General features: G+C 43.8%; 1 protein-coding gene across 3 annotated transcripts in view; it reads right to left on the reverse strand.

The window, feature by feature from the left end:
- Window positions 1-5,033: 5,033 nt before the first annotated feature.
- Window positions 5,034-24,223, reverse strand: part of TBXAS1 (thromboxane A synthase 1) — a 242,626-nt gene continuing 223,436 nt past the window's right edge. For all 3 annotated transcript variants that reach the window (XM_069807488.1, XM_069807487.1, XM_069807485.1), the window contains 4 exons: window positions 12,190-12,278; window positions 9,631-9,768; window positions 6,062-6,224; window positions 5,034-5,433 (listed from right to left, as the gene is read on the reverse strand). In XM_069807488.1, the coding sequence (XP_069663589.1) occupies window positions 5,359-5,433; window positions 6,062-6,224; window positions 9,631-9,768; window positions 12,190-12,278 (465 nt within the window). In that variant the 3' untranslated portion in view covers window positions 5,034-5,358. The remainder of the gene's footprint in view (window positions 5,434-6,061; window positions 6,225-9,630; window positions 9,769-12,189; window positions 12,279-24,223) is intronic.

The following is a 24,223-nucleotide window of genomic DNA, read 5'->3' on the forward strand; positions in this document are numbered from 1 at the left end:
CTCTTTGTAATGGTGTTCTCTGGATCAATACTAAAAGCAAGCACCATGTTTCACGACATTTCTGAGTTCTTGGAAACTTTCTTAAAGATGCTTTTATTAAGCAGTGGAGTCCCTCTACAGCTGTTTGGATTGCATTTGGAAATTAACAGATTAGAGAGTCATTTACATTAAATCTAAACCTCAGACAAAAATTGATATTGAACCTCTTCTCTGAGTGAGGAGGATATCTCTTGGCTACTTAAGACAAGAAACTGAGCAGGAACAGGGTCATAAGCTCTTGCTCACTCCTACACCATGTGAGGAGAAAGATAAGCTGTGAAGGTTGTTTCTGGGTTTGATACCAGGTCCAGCCTGGCAAGACAGACAGCAAACCAGCAGAAGCCAAACAACTTTGCTGTGTAGTAGTACAGTATAGAGCAGGGTAGTATATGAACCCCTGGCCCACCACTTGCTGGGCTGGGTAGGGGTCTGGCAGCCAGCCAAGGTCAACCCACCACACCATTTAATGAGTTTTGCCTGTAATCAGGTTTGTCATGATATTCTGCCTAGAGTTTGTAAAAGATATGGGTGTCAAAATCCTGTCTGTAAGTGGCAGCAGCAAAGGAGCAGCAGTACATTACCCGGTTTGGATACCTGCAGCCTGGTGCAGTAGGGGCGGTGGGTAAGAGGAACTGAGGTGGATGGTGCATACCGGCTACGGGAGTGTGCTCGGTGCTGCTTGGCTTGGAGAAGGCTTGCACTTTGCTTCTTAGAAACCATTGCCCAGAGCTGCCTTGGGGCCAAAGGGCAAGTGGGAGTTGTAGAAATGCTCTTACAGTACTTGCAGTACTTCCAGCACAAAAATCCAGGAGGGATGGCTGTTATAAATGGCCAGGGTTACTGGTGCTTACCTGTTTTAGCAGGAGACTGGCTTCACAAGCCTGAATAGCTCCCTTGCACTTCTTGTTTCAGGCCCGGTCACAAATTCATCTCTACTTGCAAAAAGCCTGGCAATTGAGGGAATCCTGCTCCCTCCTTGAAAGTAGCCTGTCTTGGTTTCAGCTGGGGTAGAGTTAATTTTTTTTAGAGTAGCTGGTATAGTGTTATGTCTTGGATTCAGTATGAGAAGAATGTTGATAACACACTGCTGTTTTCAGTTGTTGCTAAGTAGTGTTTAGACTAAGTCAAGGATTTTTTGGCTTCTGATGCCCAGGCAGCAAGAAGGCTGGAGGGGCACAAGGAGTTGGGAGGGGACACAGCCAGGACAGCTGACCCCAACTGGCCAAAGGGGTATTCCATACCATGGGACATCATGCCCAGTATACAAACTGGGGGGAGTTGGCTGGGGGGGGACAGATCACTGCTTGGGAACTATCTGGGCATCAGTCAGCGAGTGGTGAGCAATTGCATTGTGCATCACTTGTTTTGTATATTCCAATCCTTTTATTAGTATTGTCATTTTATTGTTGTTGTTATTATTATCATTATTAGTTTCTTCCTTTCTGTTCTATTAAACTGTTCTTCTCTCAACCCATGAGTTTTACTTTTTTCCTTCCAATTCTCTCCCCCATCCCACTGGGTGGGGGGGAACTGAGAGCGTGGCTGCGTGGGGCTCAGTTGCTGGCTGGGGTTGAACCACAACATAGCCATAGCACCCAGCTGTGCAGGGAGCAAACATCTTAAAGACCGATCAGACTTCACAGTCGGAAGAAAGAGAGCGGGGCCAGTGTGAACCAAGCAATGAAATAAACAGTTCATAAGTCAGCTGTAAATTCTTTTAGCATGTTTACTACTGTAAATGCACAGAAGAGTCTGATATTAGGTGAAGCGGTGTCGAAGATGGAAACATCATTTAAAAAAGGGAAATGAGAAGGTGGTCATTTCAGGAAGTATCACACACAGAGAGGAAATTAATGCCAGGTGAGAACAGATAGTTCAAATTTGCAATCAATGAAGCATAATAATTTTTAACACCCAGCTTTGTTTTTCTAGTAATACTATTTATAAAGTACAAAACTGTAAAGGTTTTCTATGTCAGCAGTCTCATTAAAAATACCATTTTATACTGACGGCTTTCTGTAATCATTGCAAAGTCCCAGAAGATGTTTTTAATAGAAGCTTTCCTTTACCAAGCAGCCTTTGCTTTGTATCAGCTGTCAGAGAATGACTAAGACCCTTTTGTAAAACAGACATGCCTGATTTTAAACAAACCCACAGCTCAGCAATGCAAGACAACACACTTACTGTTTCTGAGGAGAGAAATTATTTTAAATCACTTCCTTGTTCCTCTCTAGACTCAACTGCTGTTGACTGAAGCATGCTGTACCAGAAATGCTAATAGTCACCATAACTTAAGGATATGAAGTTATGTTTTGATGTTGCAACTATAAACATAATGCTCTTTTTTTGGTAGTTTGTTGGGGTTTTTTTATGAATCCTAAAGCCAGTTCTGCTTAGGATCAGTTTGGGACCATGTTATATGGGTGCACAAGCACACTGTGATTAACATGGCATTACCAGTTTCTGGTTTGGAGAGCTGCTGTCAGTCTTGTGTCTTGTTTTTTTACAAATGTGTACTTCCAGGGGGCTAGAGCAGCGCTGGTCTCTCAACACAGCTCACTCTTTAAGTATGTTGCTAAGCCCACACGGCCAGGATGAGGGCCAGCATCATTAAGTATCATTAAGTAAGTATCCAGGTAAAATGTCTGTGCAGTGTCTGGTGACTGTATCAGCAGCTGTTGTTTAAAAGGAAGAAATGGCTTGCAGCTCTTCCTATATTACTGGAAAGTTGGCAGGCTTTCCCCCATCTTCTCTAGCTGTCTTGCTAGGCCTGCATGTAGAACAAGGGATGATGCACTTCCAGACATCTGACTTGGCCCACAGCTGCAAAAATAATTCCTCTATTCCACACCACTACAAACTGACAGGTGAAAACAGGTAATACTTCCTAATGAGAAAACTTTGCAGGACAGTTGAAAAACCCTTAGCACAGACTCAAGTGAGTTTACACGCACACATACTGTCTGTGTTCAACTTGGGAGTAGCTGGGAAAGACGCTTGGTGCAGTTTCCAAGCCTGTAAAATGCGATGCACAGTTGCAGCCACTGCAGTACTGGTTTTTTCCAGCATTTAACCAGCATTCAGACAAGTTTTTAACCAGCATTCAGGCAAGTTGTAGAACAGTCCATACAAAAACATATGGAAGAAAGGCACAAGCTTGATTTAGGCTCAGAATATTTGGTCAAAAATGAAGCACACAACAACCTGCTAATTCACGTAAGGAAGAAAAACAGTTAAAAAATTTTGAAGGGACAAACAAGCCTTTGACAGCTGACCTCAGACTGCAATGATCTTCCTGCTCATTCAGGTAGGTGAGCAAGTTTTTAGGCAAGGCCCATCCAACTTTTTGCCAGTTGTATGTATAAGCTGTACAGGAAATCAACTGCCAGGACACTGTTTTCAAGAGGGAAAAACGATGGATAATATGTAGGAACTAGGGTATATACAGTGTGTTGCTTTTCAAATAAATAACAATCACTCCATCAGTAATTCATATAATCAGTGTGTCTGTAACAGGGCACTTCTGTTGAGCATGCCAGAGATGCTCCATGGAAAAAGGATCAATTCCAAGACTGCCGAGTCAGTACTTTACTAACACTACCTGTACAGTTCTGCTTTAAAAAAAATTTAAAAATTAAAAAAAAATCACATGGAAGAGAAAGAAAATCTTCCAGGAGCAAGATACAGTAATTTGATCAGTGTTGAGGCAGCATGTGGGAAAAAGGCAGTAAAAGGTGCTTGCTGGAGCAAAACTATGGAACTAGCTAGGGACCAGTGAGCAGATGGCTCCTTCCAGCAATTCTTGCAGTGAAGCTGAGCAGTCAGTCTCTTCCTCCTGCTGCCGTGACACGTCTCTGTGCATACCACCAAGAGAGATGTTGTACCTAAGGAAACCTCAAGCAGAGTATGTCAGCAGGCAGAAGGTCAACACTTGCCAAGAACCAAAAGGTGCCTCCTTATTTTTATGGTGCCATAAGAATTTTTGCTATTTATAAAAACAACTTAAAAAAAAAGGACTCTGAGGCTGAGACCATCTCCTCTCATGGTTTTGTTGTACAGCCAACCAGTTTGTGGTGCCCACTGAAGGCCATGTTTGGGGTTTTTTTCTGGTCAATCAATCACTGTTGTGTGATGCTCCACTAGCTGTGTGGTGATTGAAGGGCTTTGTAGAGGAGTAGGAAAGCATGGAGGGAATGTGAAGAGTGGAAGCGTACTGTTGCTTTGGCTGTGAAGATGCACGTGCACAGTCATACAGCTTGAATGGCTCCATGGTGCTGCCGCAGCTGGCAATCGGACAAGTTCCTTCCTGAGCGGAGTGAGGCACGTGGGATGTGACCTGCTCTGGGGTCACATAAGGAATCAAGAGAGCTGCTGGGACTGATGATCTCCCTTGCCATTGGCTTTAGTGCATGCAGCACTCTTCATTTTCTTGAGCCAATGAGCTAGACAAGGATGGCGCCAACTGCAATGCTTGGAAAGGAAAGGCCTCAAAGTGAAGCAGATGTTGTACCAACACCTTCTGATTACCCTTAAATTTCTTCCAGTCCTCCTGCTTCTTTAAATTTTTATCTTCTTTTTCTCCACCTTCCCAACAGCAGTTCAGTAACCAGAAAAATGGGTGTCACCTCATTTCTTTGGTCTTAGCTACTGGAACTTAACTGGTAAGCAGGGGAACGCTTCATTCCTCTTCAGTCATGTTGATGCAATGTGCAAAGTGCAAATTGTTAATCTAAGTGTATTTCAGATAACTGCAAAAGCATGAAGAAGGTGCAACTCCTTCCCTTTACAGACAGAGGGAGAGATTAAGCATTGTGCAGGAGACTCAGCTTTGATTTTTAGCAGAGTTCATGATAAAATCCAGTGCACTAGATGCCAGGTCTTCTGCTGTAACTGTGGTGCCTCTTGGGCTTTTTCTACAGTAGGGACTTATAAGTGCATGAGAAGGATGTGTGAGATAATGAATTGTAATTAAAATCTACTGTAAATCACGTGTGTGCTTAACACCTGCTCCATTTATTGAACTTGAACATGAAGAAAGCATTCTCAAAGACGAGTGAAAGGAAGTGTAATGTAGAAAAGCAAGTGAAAGTGGGATGCTTCTTTACAGATACTATTCACAGCAATTTGAAAACCACCAAAAAGACTGTGGAGCCCATGTTTCATTTAAAAAAGTGACTGGAGGCTCTCCCATAGGAGGGTACTGACCATCAGTGGGACTTAGGCTCCTACCTGGCTTTGGGGTTTTGAAAAATAATTATACCCAGTGAGCCACTGAACAAGGGGTCCCATCCCAGGAGGCTTCAGGATGCACGTTTTCTTTTAGCGAGATTCTAGCATAATGTAGATTCCGTTTTTTGGTCCAAGCGTGGCTTTTGATTTCAGCTGCAAAGGAATCTGAAAGAAAAAAGAGCATCTTATGTACAGTTGTATCTATTTGTTTGTGTGTGTGTAACACCTCCACATACAGACAGACATATTTGCTGGGGGACCAATTCATACCAGGATTACTGTGGAAGCTGTAAAGTACTTGTTTTATAGTCAGCTGTGGTAGTATAATATTAAATAGAATTTACAGCCAGAGGCTGAGGCAGTGGTTGTCCAGGTATACTGTAGATCTGAACAGAAAGAAATTAACTCTCTAAACTCTAGAGGTGCTGAGTAAGCGCCCGGTGCAACGTATATAGCAATAGGCATATACTAAAGTGCTAAGATCCCGTGGAAGATGTACACCCATTCTCCCCCTGTGTAAATCAAGATATTTGGACCGCGGTGCTGCTACACTGCTCTCCACTAAGGCAGGGCCATGTAACTCTGTTTTGTTGGAAAAATCATAAAGGCTAAACCACATTTTGATTAAAACATGCAGTCCAGGCCTCTTGTCCCTCCTTATCACGGAAGTGGCCCTAGCAGTTTTCTCAAACGAAGAGAAGGTCACAAAGGCAAATCAGTCGTCCTGTCTAGGACACACTGTCAACTCCCTGAAGTTGACAAGTGTGGCCTTTGAGCCTCTGCATGTACAAACCTCAGTCTCTGGGCAGGTCTTAAATTGAAACTTCTGCAAAATCCTCAACAGAGTCATTTTTATCTCCAGCAAACCCATTTTCATGCCAATGCAGCCACGAGGTCCTGCCCCAAAGGGCAGGTATGCAAAGGGATGTCGTTCCTTCTTGGCCTCCTCTGTAAACCTAGAAGGTGCAGAGATGGAAACCGGTTCAAGAAATGTTTTTTGCTCCTGATTCCATGTTTTTCATTTACATCTCAAAAGGTGGTTATTTCAGTTGGTCTTAATGGACACGTCAAGGGGACTATTGACTGATTATGTCCTCATGGGACTGACACCCTTAAGTAAACAGATAATTGACTTATGGCTATCAGCCTTTGTCAGCTGGTGATTCCAGGAGAGGACAGACAGACATTAGTATAACTTCCAATCTATCTTTAATGAATTGCCTTCATTTGATGACCACGCTCAGAAGAATAACTTCAGGTGCAGACATGCTAGCTGTGTAGACCTTTGCATGTGTGAGGGAGTGATTACAACTAAGAGGAAACCCAACAGGCTGCAATGTGAACTAACTAGAATTAGCAACAGCACTTCTGTTGTGGTTTAACCCGGCAGGCAACTAAGTACCACATAGCCGTTCGCTCACTCCCCACCCTGCAGTGGGATGGGGAAGAGAATTGTGGAAAAAAAAGGTAAAATTTGTGGGTTGAGATAAAGACAGTTTAATAGGACAGAAAAGGAAGGGAAAAAAAACCCAGACCAAACAAAAAAACCAAACCCAAGTGATGCACAATGCAATTGCTCACCACCCGCTGACCGATGCCCAGCCAGCTCCCGAGCAGCTGTCCCCGGCCAGCTTTCCCCCTAGTTTATATACTGAGCATGACACCACATGGTATGGAATACCCCTTTGGCCAGTTTGGGTCAGCTGTCCTGGCTGTGTCTCCTCCCAGCTTCTTGTGCCCCCCTCTCCCCCCCCAGCCTCCTTGCTGGCAGGGCAGTATGAGAAGCTGAAAAGTCCTTGATTTAGTGTGAACAATGCTTAGCAGCAACTAAACCATCAGTGTGTTATCAACATTATTCTCATCCTAAATCCAAAACACAGCACTATACCAGCTACTAGGAAGAAAATTAACTCTATCCCAGTCGAAACCAGGACAGCCTCCCTGCTGTGCACCACAGATGCAGATCAACGGGAATTTCTCTTTGAAGCTTGCAAGGGGAGATTAAATCTCATGGGATTGAACAGGCCATGGAAGACTATTATTACAATTCAGTACAGCCCTTCTTTCTGCTCTTGGCCCAAAGAGACCAGGTTCCCAGTTGGGAAACATTGAAATTGCAGACAGTTCTGTTCTTAGAGCTGAAGTACCTCAGTCCAATTGGAAAGACTGATTAATGTGGCACTCTGTATGCAGATCTGCATCAACTAGCTAGCTTTAAAATACCTGATCAACCCACTAGAAATGAGCCTTTTTTTCTTCTTGTTTTGGGGTTGGTTTTTTTTTTTCACAAGGAAGGAAACAAAATTCCTATTTGAACAGCAGTCCAAAGGAAAAAAAGTAAAATCTACTTGCCAACATCTGCAAAGATGGATGTATACTGGACAGAATATGTACAGCCAAGAGTACAGTGTCTGAGTCAGTACAAGTTGTTAAGGCCAATGCATAATCAACAAGGTGAGGCTCATCCTGGCCTGTGCTGAGTCACTGATCAGAGTGGTTTCTTAAAACAAGCAAACCTTTGCAGCGATGGCATTGCCCTGGAAATCTACACAGTTCTCCCAGTCAAAAGGTATTTGGAGCCGTTCTGGTAGTACAGAACTACTTTTCCAGTTCTGTGTGTGGATGAAGGTTCTGTCCTTCACATATAGGGTCATCCCAGAAAATCTCTCATCTGTTTGGATACTGTTTGCAAGAACTTTAGACTGCTAAGGCCCAGAGAACTCATGCAGGGTAGAAAGAGATGAAAGGTAACACAGGCTATTTTGAGGTTTGGAAAAAAATGATATTGTGTATTTCCACATAATATAACCCCATCCCCATGCTTAGATATCCTAAATAAGATTGGGATACTACTGCAGAAAGTACTATAGAAGCCCATAATTTGAGATTGAAGGACCGTTAACTCATGTACTGAGCACTGTTGCATATCCCATGCAAACAGGTTAATGCAATTCTTGCCTTGCTCAACCCCATATATCATTCTGGTAAATTTAAAGTCTCCCTTGTATTATTCCTGAGGCAGATTTCAAAATGAAATATTAGGGGAAAAAAGGCTGTAGCTGAATTAATTTATTTTTTGTTAAGCTCTTATTTTATAATTCTTACTAACATTACCAACTGATGCAAGCTGGGGAGAGTGTTAGTAATTATGCTTCATTCCTCAGGGAAATTTCAAAAGGGAATTCATCTCAGATTCATAACAAACAGCACCATATGAATCAAGGGGACTGCAGCCCCCACTACCCATTTTACCCTGTAATGCGCTTTGATACTACTGTTAAAGTGGTGAATAAACAATTAAGACAGCATTTCCAGATAAGCATTGCTAAAAAAAACCTCCAGACTTCCAGTTATTGCTAAGATTCCTCCCCAACAAAAGCTCTGGGCTTCTCTAACCCTGGCATTGCTCTTCATGGTCTAAGGTCTCTGACAGAGTATATGCCAAGATTTGCTCCAGAAGGAGCATTGGGCAAACCCACCTACACCATACCTGGGTTGTCTTATGGCAAAGACAGTTCTGGGCTGCCTGCCTCGAACCCAGTTGTCTGTGGAGCATGCACTTTTTTTCTTAGTAAACTTTTCAGCATAGTGGTAGCTTAAAATGCAGCTGCCCACAAAATTAAATTGTGCTTCCACACAGCACCACATCAGCTGAAAATCTCCCTGTAAGCTCAACTCAGCATCTGTAAGATAGGGCAGGGTACAAAACCACAATTTGACAGTGCCTCCCCTGCCACCCCACCACCCCAGCTGAAGAGAATAAAAGCTCCATATGAAACTATGTCTGCCAAGCAGACCTAAGAACCCAGGATCCTAACTTAAGGACAGCGAGCAAATTCCCAGTGGGAGATGGGATAGGTTCCCCACTCGCAGTGTAGCCACACCATTACAAGAGCTCAGGTGAAAAGGCTGCTCTAAACCAGCCAGGAGCAGGACGAGTTTCCTGGGTACCTCCATGCCAGTGAATATACTATCTCACTTCAGAATTTGTGCATCCAGAGGCGACACTATTCGCAGCATCTCATTTGGAAACAGATCTGAAAGCTTACACCGCATTACAACCTTGACCAAACCTTGCACCCTCTGTGGTATGTGCCACTTATCACCACTTGTCTAATTGTGTAGAAATAACATATTTTTATGATCTAAATTAAGCTGTGCTCTTCTTGGTGGGAATATTGCTTTGGGTGAATAGTGGGTGACTGTGGCTGTGAAGGAGCAGCAGGATCTGGTGTCTCCACTGGACAGGCTAGAGTCCTGTGCTCACCCTAATGCGTGAAACAGCATTTAAGGCAGGCCTTTCATCTAAACAGGCTCAAATAAGGACTTCAAGATAAGAATGGAAAACATTACTCCACATACCTCTCAGGAATGAACTTCTCAGGCTCTGGCCAGAACTCAGGGTTGTGGTGGAGATGTCCAACTGCAGTTTCAATGACAGCCCCAGCTGGAATATGCTGCCCCAGCACCACGCAGTCTTTAGCTGTTTCCCGAGTGAACCTGTAACAGGAAGTGTCATGTATCCCAGATGATTAATAAAGGTAAAACTACAGCAGGAGGGAACCATACAAGTCAATCTCTTCAGCCTAACTGACCCTGCAATTTTGGGAGTAACACTTTCCCAGTAGATAAATACACTAACCGTTGCTGATGCTAGTGTCTTCTCAGGTTACAATCATCTTCACCTAGAAGCACACATCTCCAACCCAGCTGGCTAACTTTTGCCCTTTTCACAGTAAAGCGTTTCTGGTTGTTTACAGTTTTCCAAAATGTTAACTGTTAAACTGCAATTTTGCTGCTAATGTTGGTTTTAGACTAATTTTTTATGAAAACTGCAGATAAAATGTGTCAGTCATCTCTAATAACAGGCAGAAAGAGTATGCTGGTTTGCTTTCAGGACACAATTATATCAAATACAGTTTTGAGTTTGTTTATCTGAGAAGCTCCTCCACATTGGGACAGCACCTGAAACTTAGCAAGGGATAGTTTTAATATTAGGGCCAAGTGTTCTGCTGCTGCTACAAAAATACAACCAATTCACAAGCCTTGGAAAACTGCATTTCACATACAATCATCAAAGACAGGCATGACGTTAGCAACAAAACTTTCCAGTTTCCTTCCACCCTGTGGTGACAGGTGACAGAGTAGGACTGTCCTTAGGAAGCTCGTTGTGACAAGAAGACTGAGAAAAGCTGCCTGCCAAAGCCAAGCTTGGGCCTGTAAACCTTGTAAAAAATGGTGTGTGGGCGTGCACGGCTGGCGGCAGATCCTGATCTAGATCTTTTGGTGCTTGGGTGGTTGCTACAGACCTCAAACCAGTGCAGACCCAGGCGAGTACCCTGCTCTCTCAGCCTAGGAGCTACTCCCTGGCACCAGCTGGGAGTCGAGGGGTGAGACAACGTGCAGGAGTTCCCTTTGCTGCTCCCCACGCTGCGCCGAAGAAGTTGAACAAAGATTTCAGTTTCAGGGCTGTCAGTCTGGTATCACTACAGGAACACATTCTGTCCTCGCTGTCACCCATCTCTCTCATAGACAAATAAATAACAGAGGCTCCAAACCTGGAACAAAACACTGCCATGCTAAAAAACACATTGACAAGCCATCCTTCTCATCCTTACATGAACTTGGTGATAGCAGAAACACGAGATCCCGAGAAGAAAGTTCTCTGGCTAGGAAGTTCATTTTTTTAAAAAAACAACTCAGTTTATAACAAGCTTGGCTGCTACTGAATTTTCCCCTAACTCAGCAACATCCTTGTCATAGGCAATTAGCATCTTTCTGAGGCACTGGGCTGTCCTATCCATTCCACATCCATCAGAGTAAAAGCCAGATCAATAAACACCACCAACGCCAACCGAAACTTCAGAACAACTTTGCTCCATTCCCATTCTACTTCCCATCGGACAAACACTGATCGTTTCCCAGTGTTTCAGCTGAAACTCAAAGATCCCTGATGCTTTAACTGGCAAAACAATTTCCACTTGTATACCGTGTATAACACAGTAAAGCCCAGTCATCTCATCCAGGAGCAAATACCTTTGACATTTACTCTCTGAACAATCCTGCAGATGTCCATGGAAAAATCTTGACTTCTGATCTTTGTGAACGTATAAAAGAGAATATGATTTGAAGCTTTTTTATTTTAAGGTGCTTGCAGTCGTGGGGTAAATTTTTCAAAGGCTCTCACAGCGAGCTCAGCTTTGGCTCCTTTCCAGTCATCTGAATTTTCCCCCTGGCTTCACAAGAAGCAGTGCAACTGGCTGATCGCTTTGAAAAGTTCCATTCTTAACATTTGCATTTATGCTTGCGATTACTCGTAAATTTGACAGTCAAATGGCTTTCTAATTTCTTTTCCCCTTGTTTTCAGTTCATCAATGTAACTTAGTAAAATTCGTCATGTATGAATTGGGGCGAAAACTTTCAAAATTTAATGGATATAGCCATTAGCCTAGCTATATTAGTATAACACAGTACTAAGTGCAGAACAGTAGGGGTCCAAGTTAAACACACATGTAAAATACAGCTTTCTGAATGTGCAACCCCTCCACACATCAGCGCCTTAATGACCAACAGGCTAGGGTAGGTCTTTGCTTCGTATCCATGAAACCCAAGGCATACGGAAGCAGCAGCATCTGGCTTTCTAAGGCCAGTCCTGCTGCAAAATGGCTCCATCCTCTAACCTTGGGGGATGTGAAGAACGGTGAGGAAGCAATCTCGGCCAATCCGTTGCAAAAAACTGCATTAGAAATACCAGTGTTAGCCAGTTTTCCTTCAATAGGCCACATTATATCTTTCAAATGCACAAGCAGTATTGATGTTGGCACACAAACCAAGGGCTCATTGGTCTTCCAACAGCGGATTTCCATTTTATAGAGCTAGGGATCTACTCTGTGGAATCAGAAGGGGGAAAAAAAAAGATACCTGAATGCAGGTGGGTACATGCGCAATGTCTCTGCAATCACCATGTCCAGATAAGGGAGCTCTTGTACATTTTGGTAATCAGGGACCATCTGAAAAGGCAGGAAGAAAGGAACAATTACATTTTCTCACATTTAAGTGCCAAACGCATCTCAGATCAGCTTTTAAATCATCTATTTTTTACTGGGCATTTTTTCCTGTAGAAGAACTCGATGTCTCATCTGAAACAGTAAATGATAAAATTATACAAAAATGTGGGCAGTAATTAAATGTGTGTATAACATTCCTTTCATCATCAAAATGCTTTGGTGCACAGCCCAGCTGAAGATATAATAATAAATCAACTTGCTAGGAAGTATTAAAAACAAGGCATTACAGAGAGCATTAATAGCTACAACAGAGCTATTGTTTTATACATGTACTAAAATCTGCGCAGGACCCTTGTTTCTTCCCAAAGTCAAGAGTGTGGCAGACCAGGAGCACTTTGCTCACAAGGTACAGCAAGTCCTTCAGTTATTCTTGTTGCTGTTGGAGCAAACCCTTTGCCCTTTCCCAGTTACAGAAATAAAGCAAAGTGCTCGTGCTGTGATGCCTGCGGAGGGGCGGGAGATGGCACTGGAAGAAACCGGCACCCCGATGAGGAACAGCACGCAGCAGCAAATTGCTCTGCCGAGTAGAGGGGGCTGAGGTACAGCTCAAATCCCACCCGGCAGGATTGCAATAGTGCCTGGGGAGAGAAGCCTGTTTCCTCTCGTGGCCACCCCTTGTGTAACGCTGCTTAATTTTGCATGGTGGGCAACGCCTGAGCCCACGTTTTCAGAAGTCTACAAGACCACCCGGCCCTTGACGATGAGCGGTGGGCGTTAAAACCCAAAAAGGGTTGTAGGTCAGAAGACTTTGCCCTCTGACAGGCAGCAAACAGACAGCGAGAGACACCAAACCGCGGACGACCACCACCAGCAGCGACACGACCCAGTGCACGGACGAACAGAATTTCTCCCACTGTTATCTTCCTTGGAAAAAGGACATTCTCCTTGTCTTATTCAGTGCTCTCAGCAGAGGGCAGCCAAAGTACATCTAATAACCTCGCCAGGAAAGCAGAGTTTTGTTTTAAATTAGAGCATCTCCTAAAGACTGACACAGAGTAAATTGGAGAAAAGCACAGACGTCAGACTAGACTAAACCTTTTATGAAGATTTGGGGCCCCTGCCGTTCACAAAGGGGACTGGATTCCATCCTTCCTTTATTTACTACAGCACTTTTCATGTATAATGCATATTTTATTGAATTTTCATGCAAAAACATATGGTACATACTGAAAATACTAAGCAGAGAACAACTCCAGATGGTATGCAGAAAAGGCGTACAATAGAATGAGGATACCTTGCTGGATTAGGGTATCCCACTTATTCAGCACTGAGCCACCATGCACCATTTCACATTAACTGATCTTTTCTAGGAAGGAAATAGATACATTCTATTATCCCCATTCTTTTGGCTCAGGAAAGACAAGCAAAACCAGAGAAAGTAATTTGCACAGGCTGAGCAGAACCAGTGTGTCTGCTCCTCTCTTAGGGAAAAAGATGCAACTCAGCTTGAAAATAGATGAAGTATTTTGTCAGTATATGTCAAATATTATCAATACAGGAAGTATAGACTGCACTGACAGCCTTTCAGTGTTGCTTTTATATTGCAGTAGTGCCTACTAACTCAAACCTTTGGCTTAGGTCGATGGTTATCAGACAAAGGACTAGGAGACTAAAAGCCACAAATGGCCGCAATGTCGTGAGCATCATGGCTGAAGGCTCTGCGAGGAGCTGTGCTCTAATAATTTGAATATCTAGAATCGAAGACAGGAGGATGAGTTTTATCATCCTTGTTTTGCAGAAAGGGATTCGAGGGCTACCTGATTTTGCACAGGAAATCAGTAGCAGAGGCTGGAAACGAACTGTGATCAGACTCAAATTTCAGGCCTTCGTGGCAAAACTGCCCTTCTCCATAACCACGTAGGTGCTCCACGCTTCGATGCAAATGCATGCTGTGGTGTGTATTCATTTTTTTTCTGCTCATTTTACATCTCTCTTTCAGAACTTTCCTCTGTCCTTTTTATACAGCTCTCCCACATCGCTTTGAATCCTGGGTCAGCATCTGAGTCCTGTCCCTGCAATCCCTCCCGATTCCACGGCCAGGCTGGCTGAGGGAAGAGTTCAGGCTGAGAGTAAATGAGTGGTGGAACCAAGAGCACCCTGTGATGTGTTCGATTCTCTGAGCCATGCTCTTTCCACTGGGCCTTCCTGTCTCTCTCATAATCCCTCTACTTACTTCTGGAGTCAATAATTAAGATAATTATATGGTAACCTGATATAATAAGTAGCCACTAAATCAAACCATACATCAACAAATAATATAACACGAAATTATGGGAGCTTTGATTTGCTCTTTCAAATAGCTTCTATACCTTCAGGGGTTTAGCAGTTCAGAAAACAAAGCAAAGGTGCGAAACCAGCTGATTTTCCTTAGAAGAAAGTTCTTTTTGCTTACATAAAGAAAAAGGGGTCGGTCAAATGGCAGCACAGTGAACTCTGCTATCGTGAGCATGGCAGACACATCAGTCATTTCCTACATCTGATGCAACTTAATTATTGGCACTTCTACGGTTTTAGCATCAAAGTAGCTGGACTTAATTTAGTAGTTGTTTGCAAGGTCTGACCTACAGCTGCGTAAAGTACACACCAGCCAAGTATCTCTATTTAGGAAGGACAGTTTGTCACTTTTTTTTCCCTTTCAAAGAAAATATTTTCCACTTGTTTTTCCACTCCCTCTCTTCAAAATATTCCTTTAGCCAAGCACATTTCAAAGGAACTTAAATATGCTTTTCTCCCTAAATATCCCTATTTATATCTTTCAACTGCTGGCAGGTTTGCTGGGCTGGGGGGTGGTGTTGTGCAAAGATGCCACTTTAACCCCCTGCAAAAAAAAAATATGTCTACATTGCCTCTTGCTCAAGATTGGGTGTTTTTTCATTAAGGAAGAGATTCCTTTCTGTAACAAGCAGAGATGTGGGGGGAGAAAGGAGGCACCACACTGCATGTAATAAAAAATCCTATTTTTTAATTTTGCAGCCACTGCTTTGCACAGCCTTGTAGTATCTTTTCCTGTTGACATGGAAGTGAAATGGCCATGTAACATCTTGTGGCATTTCTCTGCATGCGTGTTTCCCTGGTTTGATTTCCGGAGGTGTGGTGGTACACCCTCACCCATCCCAGACCTCACCTATCACTTCTGAGGTCCGGAAAGCATCTAGTTTAGCCACAAACTCTCCTTTATGACTGACAGCAAATCCCAGGCCTCTATTTCTTAGAAAAAGGTGGGAAATTAATTCTTCACCCCACAGAGTACTCTGAGGCAAAATACCAGCAGTGATTATAAAATTGCCTGTGTGCTACAAGGATGATGCTTGTTTTAATCCCCGTATAAATTCCAAGAGAGATAACTGCCTTCAGATCCACCTCTGCTTTTCAGTATTGGCTTTAGCATTTTCTAGGCAGGCAAACCTATTTTTTGCCACCACCCTCAGTTAACTTTTAATTCCTCAATGAACACCAAGGGAATCCAAGTGCTGACAGGAGAGGTCTGGCCAATCTTTCTGCTGCAGTTTGAGATGTTACTGTTCCCAGTTGCTCGCTCCTCTTTGCTGGCTGTGGTTAGCGTCACCACAGCCAAGTCAGCAGAAGGGAACATATGCCTGCACCTCAGTTGCTGCCATACAACGTCCAGCATGAACCCATCTTCAGCGACAGTTTAAGACGAGATACTAACTTTTCCCCAAAGTAGCTGACGAGTGAGGCACAGATCCTCCTCTACCACCTCTGTTTTGGGAATGGAAATCCAAGTACACATCAGTGAATAAGAGATTTCCACTTACCCTATTGGTCATGGTCTGGTGGTGCTCAGCAGCCAGAAATGAAAAAAATCAGAGAAAATTTTGTGTAGCTGACAGAGTGTGACGTGCACCTGAAATCAATTTGGAAGCAGCAAAGGCTGCAGAGACCACATTCCTCATAACTAGCACTGCTGAGTCATGGCCTGAGACTGAACCGGCTGCAGTTTCTGAGAAATTGCAATTCAAATCAAATGCTTCATAGGCAGGTGTGACTGTGACAAAGTCCATGTCAGAGGGATGACGTGCAGATCTGCTTAGAGTTATCTGTGTATGCATAGCTACACAGCCCCCATCGGCTCTTCCCCAAAATGTAGGCTTTGGATAGCGGTAGGATAGGAGGCAGCGAGGCAAAAACAAGCCAGCATCATCCCCAGTGACTCTCACCCAACCCCACCTTCAAATTGCCAGAAGAGCTATTCAGACCACAGCCATAGCTAGGATTCACAAACAGGTCAATAATGTTTCTTGATCAAATGGATCAAAAGCTGCTGACAGAACAAAGACTCTGCCTGGGGTTTTGAGCTCTCTTTGGTCATCTCTAGGAGCTGCTCGTCCCCTGAAAGGACTAGAGCCTCTGTGCCACACTCAGCCTGGGAGAGGAGGACAAAATACTATGTCAAATTAGGGTTGCCCCACGACAACCTTGCTAACAACCATATCAAGAAAGGAAAGGTTAGAGACAGGACAGCACTCAAAATGCAGATCAATGAAAAAAGGGGTGGGATGGTTCAACAGGCACCTATCTTTAACTTGCTTAAAGAAAGCTTGCTTCATGTTTTACCACTTCCACAACAACATGCTGGAATACCTGTAAAGCACCAAACTGAAACCTCCCTACAATGCCAGGCAGCAAAATAGGGACAAAGTTGATGAAGTAAAATTTCTTGGCTTTATCCTCGGAACTTGGACCAAATACTAAAAAAATGCTTAAGGCGGTCCTCATGCGATACTTACTGCAAAATCTTTCTGCTGTCTGCGGTCCAGCGTGCGCCTGCCAAGTGAGATGTCTCTCTGAGGCATGGCACCAGGCAGAACCAGCCCTTGCCACTGGGGAAACAGGACCCTGAAGCTCCAGAGTCCCACTCATCCCAGGAGGCAGGGCAGGGCAGAAGGTGTTCTTCTAAGATACACTGCTTTAAGATAGAGAAGAGCTTACCTAAAATCACCAAGTGTCTGTTGGCCATTTCAAGTGACAGAGGCCTACAGAAAGGCATCTTCTAGCAAAATATTCATTCTTGACTATAGAATTGAGAACGAGGTTTGGGAACAAAAAATAGAACAAGAAGCCTGATTTCCAGATCAAGATGCAGCAGCAAGAGGCTTCCTGAGCTGCCTAGCACCTCTCCTCTTGAATCCTTACAGCACACCTTGGTAGCACTAAAGCCTCACCAGGAGCATTGTGCCTTCTCACATGCTCTCAGAAATCAAAATTAAAGCAAGTCCTCAGCTCCATCCCCTCACGCCTCTTTCCCCAGAAACAAGCAAAGGCTACCCAAAACGCACTCCCAAGCTTTCCCTTTATTTCTTCATTCCACATGGGTTACCTGCCACCTTTCTCATCTGCTTGGGTTGTCATTCAAACAGAAATGCAGCACGCAGGCTCTCACCTCCACCCTTGGTGGATGCTCACTGGGTTTGGGAACATTACTTTGCTCATTGAGGCACTTCCCAAACTGCAACAGCACTTGGAGCTTCAGACATCTCAAACAAACTCCTCCCGGCTCCTCCCAAAGACTATGCGTGCCAAATAAATTCAGTATTACAGCTTTTTGTTCAGATCACCTGCCAGTCACCCTCACACCTCCTCTACCTCCACCCTTCACATTCCCCCCTCGACGGGTCCATCGCCACGCAAGTCCCATGAGCAGAGGCAGGTGCCGATTCGCAGGCCAAATTCAGAGGTGGTGGGAAAGGCCGGCACACCAGTTACGCACTGATAACCACATTACATGCAGCCCTCGCAGCCAAATTCCCTCCGTTACTTTGGTGCAAATCCGCGCAGCTCCCTGGGGTTGTATCAATGTAAGGGAGAGGAAAACGCGGTTCTAAGTATGTACCCAATAGCGCTGGGGGAAAGAGCCAGAAAGTATAAGGTTACACCAGTGCTGACTCTCTGTAATGTTACTTTGCTTTTCAAATCAAAGACTCCAGGTCCTGACAGAAGACAAACCTGCACTACCTCCAGTAGCTTTTGTGGTGCTAAAACAAGGTCTTCGTAGCATCACTGTTCACAAGGAAACTTCCGTGAGATAAAAATACTTCCTGAAACTGAACAGTGTCCCAAAACCAAACAGATAAACACAAAACTGCAACCAAAACAGTCAGAAATTCTCTTCCACCTACATTACTGCTGACACATGGTGATCAGCAAGAACAGAATGAGTGCCATCAGGTAGAAGATCTGGGGAAAAAAAGGCAGGAAAAGAGAAGAAAACCACTAAGGAAATCCTTTATAAGGCAAGCTATAGATGAAAAGAAAGGAGAAAAAAAATCTGTTTCAATCTCAGATTTTGTAAATTTGTCAACTCCACCTAGTCCCAGGTTCCTGTGCCAAGAGAATTGGGTGCCCTTAAACGAAAAGCGAATAAATAACTGGGGGTGAGACTGGGCTCCTGGGGCGCTCCATTGTCACGAAGGAAGAGAAGGGGCAGGTCCCCACTGTGCTGATAGTGCCCGGTCAGACAGCTTTGAATACACAAGTACCGTCACTGTGCTATTTTTTTTTTTTTTTCCACTTGGGTTTGGTGGGGAAGAGTAGCTCCTCTCCAGAAGTGGCTCCCTACCTGTATGCAATGCGTGCCTTGCTCCAGCTATTTGTGGATGTGATATAATCCCTGGCCATGCATTATAACCGCCTAAGCCCATCAGAGGCACAGAGACTGCCCGTTTCTCACCTCCTTAAAAACCACTCAGCCCCCAGGAAATCTCCCCCAGTTCTCTCCTCAGTCCACCGAGGCTCGAAAGTCTCTCTTTCTACACTTGTCTGACACAATCAAAATTTCTACTTGGGTGGCAGAAATGCTGAATGGTGAAGGATCCCAGTGGGAGGGAGGCAAGGAGGAAATTAAACAGGAGAAAGGACTGCCAGAGGCCCAAAAGGCTGAGAAAGAGAATTATAAAACTGGGGTAGGTCTGTCCGAAGGGCATGTCACCAGTCCAAAGCACATTAAGCACTGAAGTTCGTGCAAGACTTAATCCTTCCTGCTATAGAAGTGTCCCTTGGTGGTTGCTGCAGATCTACAGGAATAAAGAGGAGGGATTTTTTTCCCCTCTCAGCATACATTCATGGTATCACATAAGAGCCAGATGATTTAATATAATCATTCCTGCTCCAGCTGGTATTTTCTGTATGGAGGTGACTGCTTTAAATTAGGGCCTTGCATATAAAAGGCCCGTGTGTTTAGTTTAATCAAATGTTCTTTTCCTCACGTTACGTTTATATTAAAAAGCATCAGCACGAATTTTCATGCTGCAAATAGAGGCTATCATATGGGCTACGTAGTGAGGTCCTCATCGGTTGTTCTTCATCTCTATGGCCTCGTACGCTTGGCAGCCTTACGGACTGAAAGGTGACTCAGCCCCAGGTATGCAGTTTGGGGAAACATGCCCTAGAGACCATGGTCCAACCTATGAGGAGAGCAGAGCTTTACACAAAATAAATTACTTTGGTAATTCGCCCTTCTGCAGATACTTAAATATGGGCTTGAGCCAGTGGCTGCTTAAGTCATTGGCTTCAGCAGTTGCTGGATGAGACCTTTTCTGAATTAGTAAACAGGCAAACATTCACAGCAAAGAAACGGCAAGATTCTCCCATCACTCAGCGTAATTATTATTTGCTCTGACAAGGGCAGGTCAGTTTTAATACCATACAACATTTACGTAGTACCTGATGCCTCGAAAACATTTTATGTACATTAGGTGCAGTACAACAATAATAAAACTTTGCCTTTCCATAGCTGGTTTTCCCCTGAGGCTCACGAAGCATTTAGCAAACATTAATTAGTTGGTCATCTTCCAAATGCATGTGTGAGGTGCTCCTGGTAAATACTCCCTCCCTGTACACAAGGGGCCAGCAGAGGTGCCGAAGACTGAGGCCAACAATTTACAACCTTAAGAGTCCGGCACCCACCAACTCCAGCCTTCATAAGTAGCCTGATATTTTTTTCAGCCTCAGCGTGACTCCTGTGAGTAAATAGGCAAATACCGCTCCAACTGCATAGACTTAAAATGACAAAAAAAGAAAGAAATCTGTTGCATGGCATTTAAATATGTCTTAAACAAAAAGGAGCTTTGTTTGTTTTTAGCTGCCGGGATCGTAACTCAGGGCTCAGCCTGTCCTTCAGAAACCGATAGTACTAAAAGTACAGAAAGTAAAGAAGCTTTTCTGGTGTCAAAGCTCCAATTCCTTGCTGTAGACTTCTGCACCTCGTACCTAATACAGGTAAAAATCTACAGGTAAAAGCCACAACGAGTCCTAGCTCCAAATTTTAGCATATGGCCTTTCTACAAGGCATGAGGGAAATGTTTGTTCCTGTTGAAACTTCTCACCTTTTAGCTGAAAATATAAAAAAAGGAGAAAGAAAGGGGAAAAATTTCTTTTCTGACCAAAGCTATTCAATGTCTTTTCCTCTTCTGCTCCCTCTGGAAAGTGCTGACTGCCTTGGGTACAACGAAGCAATTTACAATTGGTATGTGAAAAAACTTGATAGCACTTGAAACAGCTTTTGTGTTTCCTCCCTCCAATGCAGGAAGAGGATCTTTTAAAAAAACCCTACGTGTCAGTCCAACACCCACTACCCCAAACTCAGTGGGGAGCTGGCTGTGAGCAGGGGTGTCTGCTACCATGACACCATACTATAACAAACCTCTCTAGATATTCAGATAAAGCTGTCTGCGACGAATCCTGGCAGAGTCCTATTCAAGGATTTCTTTCCTTTTCTTCCCTTACACTCTCTCTTCTCCATCTGGGAACACAGAAATTTCCCTAAGCTTGTTCACGCTTAGATTTAGTGAAGCCATCATGGTGTCATGTTCTGGCGCTGTTTTGTGTCTTTGCTTTCCTCTACCCTTTGTAGAGCAGCATGGCACGGCTGTCCATCTGTTTATGATTTACTTCACACAATGACTTGGTCCCGATTACACTGATAGGCACAGTAGGTTATCTGAGGGCCAACTGGACCTCTGTAATGACACTCAAACTGTACTCAAATCGTGGGAATATTTCCAACCAAAAAAAGGCCAGTGGAAAAACTCCACCAGGACCTCCCCCAGGAGAACCTTCCTGTCCTTAATCCCAGGAAGAAGAAACATAAATTTAATTTTTTATCTGGAATTCTTCTGCAATTATCAGTGTCCAAGTGATCCACAAAAACTGAAAAGAAGAAGAGAAAATGAGACCTGGGTCTTTCTGACGTTTAAAGATGCATATTGGAGAAGAGATTATAAAGAACAGCATTCAATTTGGGAGACCGCATCTTTCGTGGTCTCCTTTAGCAAAGACCTGAATCACAGAGTCAGAGGAACTGTACGGATTTGTACCAGCCCGGGAAGTGCAGCCGTTTGGGGGGCACTGCCACGAGTAGGAAGCCCCTCCACACGTACTGAATCACTGGCCCTCGGGAGCACACCGGAGCGAGGGGGAAAAAAAAGCACAACTCAAAAAGCTGCAGGATGAAGTCACAGGGTCAGCAGTGAGAAAATACGGAATTCATTTGTAATCTGAACAAGGTCATTTCTAGCATGTTTTAGGATGATATAAGACTTTATGGGGAAGGCAAATGGAAAGTATTGCTCACGACTTCTTCTGCCTTATGAGTAAGCTGCTTTGGCCTTTATTTATTTATTACCTCACAGTCCCACAACGATCCTGGTGTGAAGAACAATTTGCCATTCTTTCTCTCTTGCTTCTCAAGGATATTTTTGCTTCTTGAACCTGACCCTTTCCTGTCTCAGTGCCTGGCCACCTCACTCATTTACCTCTCTGTATTTCCAGGGACACCCTTATTTTTACAATTCCCCACACCTCATCTCTGTGCTGTCATTTCACTTACAGCCACACTACTTTAATACCCAGTATTTTATCCTTTTGTCTTCTTTTTCAAAGCTCTATCCTGCACCAAGTCACAAACGCTCTGGGGTGCAGGGGAACCCGGCCAACACGGTGGTACCCACCTGGATTTGAGCCAGCTCTGACACGGAGGCCACTTGATCCAGATGCCACTGAGACACAAAGGTGGCACCCACAAAGTGACACATTTGCTGGATCATTCAGCACAAAAGAGCTCTTTTAAGAAATGCATAAACCGTAGCGTTCTGCAGGGGGTTCACTAGCAATTTTGCCCGTATAAAATACCTAATAAAATACGGTATCCTTTGCCCTTTTTAGCATGAGTTGTGGCACAAAGATCTATAGATATCTATAGACGGGTTAATTTGTGGGGAGGGATTTTCTGAGAGTACAAAGATGGAGCACAGCTGTAGGCTTCTCCTGTAAAGGGCCTGTCACACACAAGAGCTGCTGGGCATAGTCAGAATATTACCAACCCCAATCGCTCAAACATTATGAGCGAGGCCCCAGCAAACTTAGAAATTGGCTGGAAAACACAGGAGATTTATGACAAATAACAATATTTTGAACTTCATTTGCCTTCTGGCTTCTGAACTGGGATTCATGTTTTCAGTCTTACCCTTTCAACTAGAAACCCTTTTCCCCTTTTTTTTTACTGCTTGTTTTTTGTTTTAATAATGAAAGATGAGATTCTGGTTATACACCTGACTTCAGCGTCAAGTGATTTGAGAGAATACAAAACAAATACCAGAGCCTTGCAGTGCGATGGCAGGATGCTGGTAATATTCCATTTACAGAGCACCATGGGCCATCCCTGCCTGCCCTTTGGCCATCTGCTGCTATCGCTGGGCTAGAATCACACAGACCTTTTAAAAAAAGAAAAAAGTCTACAAGACCGGGAACTTCACGTGAATAAACATCACACAAGCATAAGCTGCCCCTCAGAGTGCCCATGGTTTTGCAGCACACATTTTTTTTTTGGAGGGGGGGGGCCTGTTACTGCAAGAGGGGCCTCGAGGATTAAACATCCAACGTCCTCTTGAAAATGCCAAACTTGATACCTTGGCAAAACTTGACACAGAACAAAATTGAAACATGCAGACAAAGTAATTGGGGGGGAAACTGTGCTGAGTCTATATATAGCATTTTATTTCTGCTGGGTGCTAAGGGGGGCAGGGGGAGGGAGGAAGTGAGGGGGAGAGAGGGAAAAGATAGATAAATTTTGGTTGCTGCTGTCATACGCAGATTCACTTATCTATGGCTGAAGCCCAGACAGCTGTGTCACTCTAAATGAAGAAATTTAATTAAAAAGTGAAAAATGAAAATCAGCAAGAAAAAAACAGAAAAAACAGGACTTCATGCTTCCCACACCTACCCTGATGTATAAATAGAGACTATCTGACTGATGAAGGGTGCTTATTATTTCTGTGACTTCCATGTGTAAAGAAACCTACAATTCTTTCTAGTGAACAAGCAGGATAATCACAAAGCCAATGGCACATTGCTCCTATTCCAACTTTGCTGCTCTAGTTTAAATGACATAATGCAACATCTTGGTAGTCCCAGTCATATAATACCTATGATGCACTAAAAAAATGGGGTTTGGATCAATTATGAAGGAAAAAACTTTGGAAAGCAGGTTACTTGGGATCATATTCTGCCTGAGTTACACCTCTTGTAAGAAACATATTGGGAAAAACTGCAAGTGGATGCGATTCCCTTTTGCACTTCTTGCATACTTAGACCTGCCTTCTGCCAGCGTAACTTAGAGCAACCTCACGGTTTTCCCTGCCTTAGCTCCCAAGGCATTTGCAATGCAGCTCAGAAGAGCCAGAGCATCTTGCACTTCTGTCCATACCCACTGCTCTTCCTAACACATTCGCTTCCCATTTCACATTATGGCACAATAAGAGAGATTGGTATTAGTACTTTTGGCCTTTCTTCATGTGCGCACACATGTATGCAAGTGTATTTTCTGTTACACATCCATCAGTCTGAAATGGTACAAAAATTACTAAAAAAAAATC

The sequence above is a fragment of the Haliaeetus albicilla genome, chromosome 19 (assembly GCF_947461875.1).
Source record: "Haliaeetus albicilla chromosome 19, bHalAlb1.1, whole genome shotgun sequence".
In the NCBI taxonomy this organism is placed as follows: Eukaryota; Metazoa; Chordata; class Aves; order Accipitriformes; family Accipitridae; genus Haliaeetus; species Haliaeetus albicilla.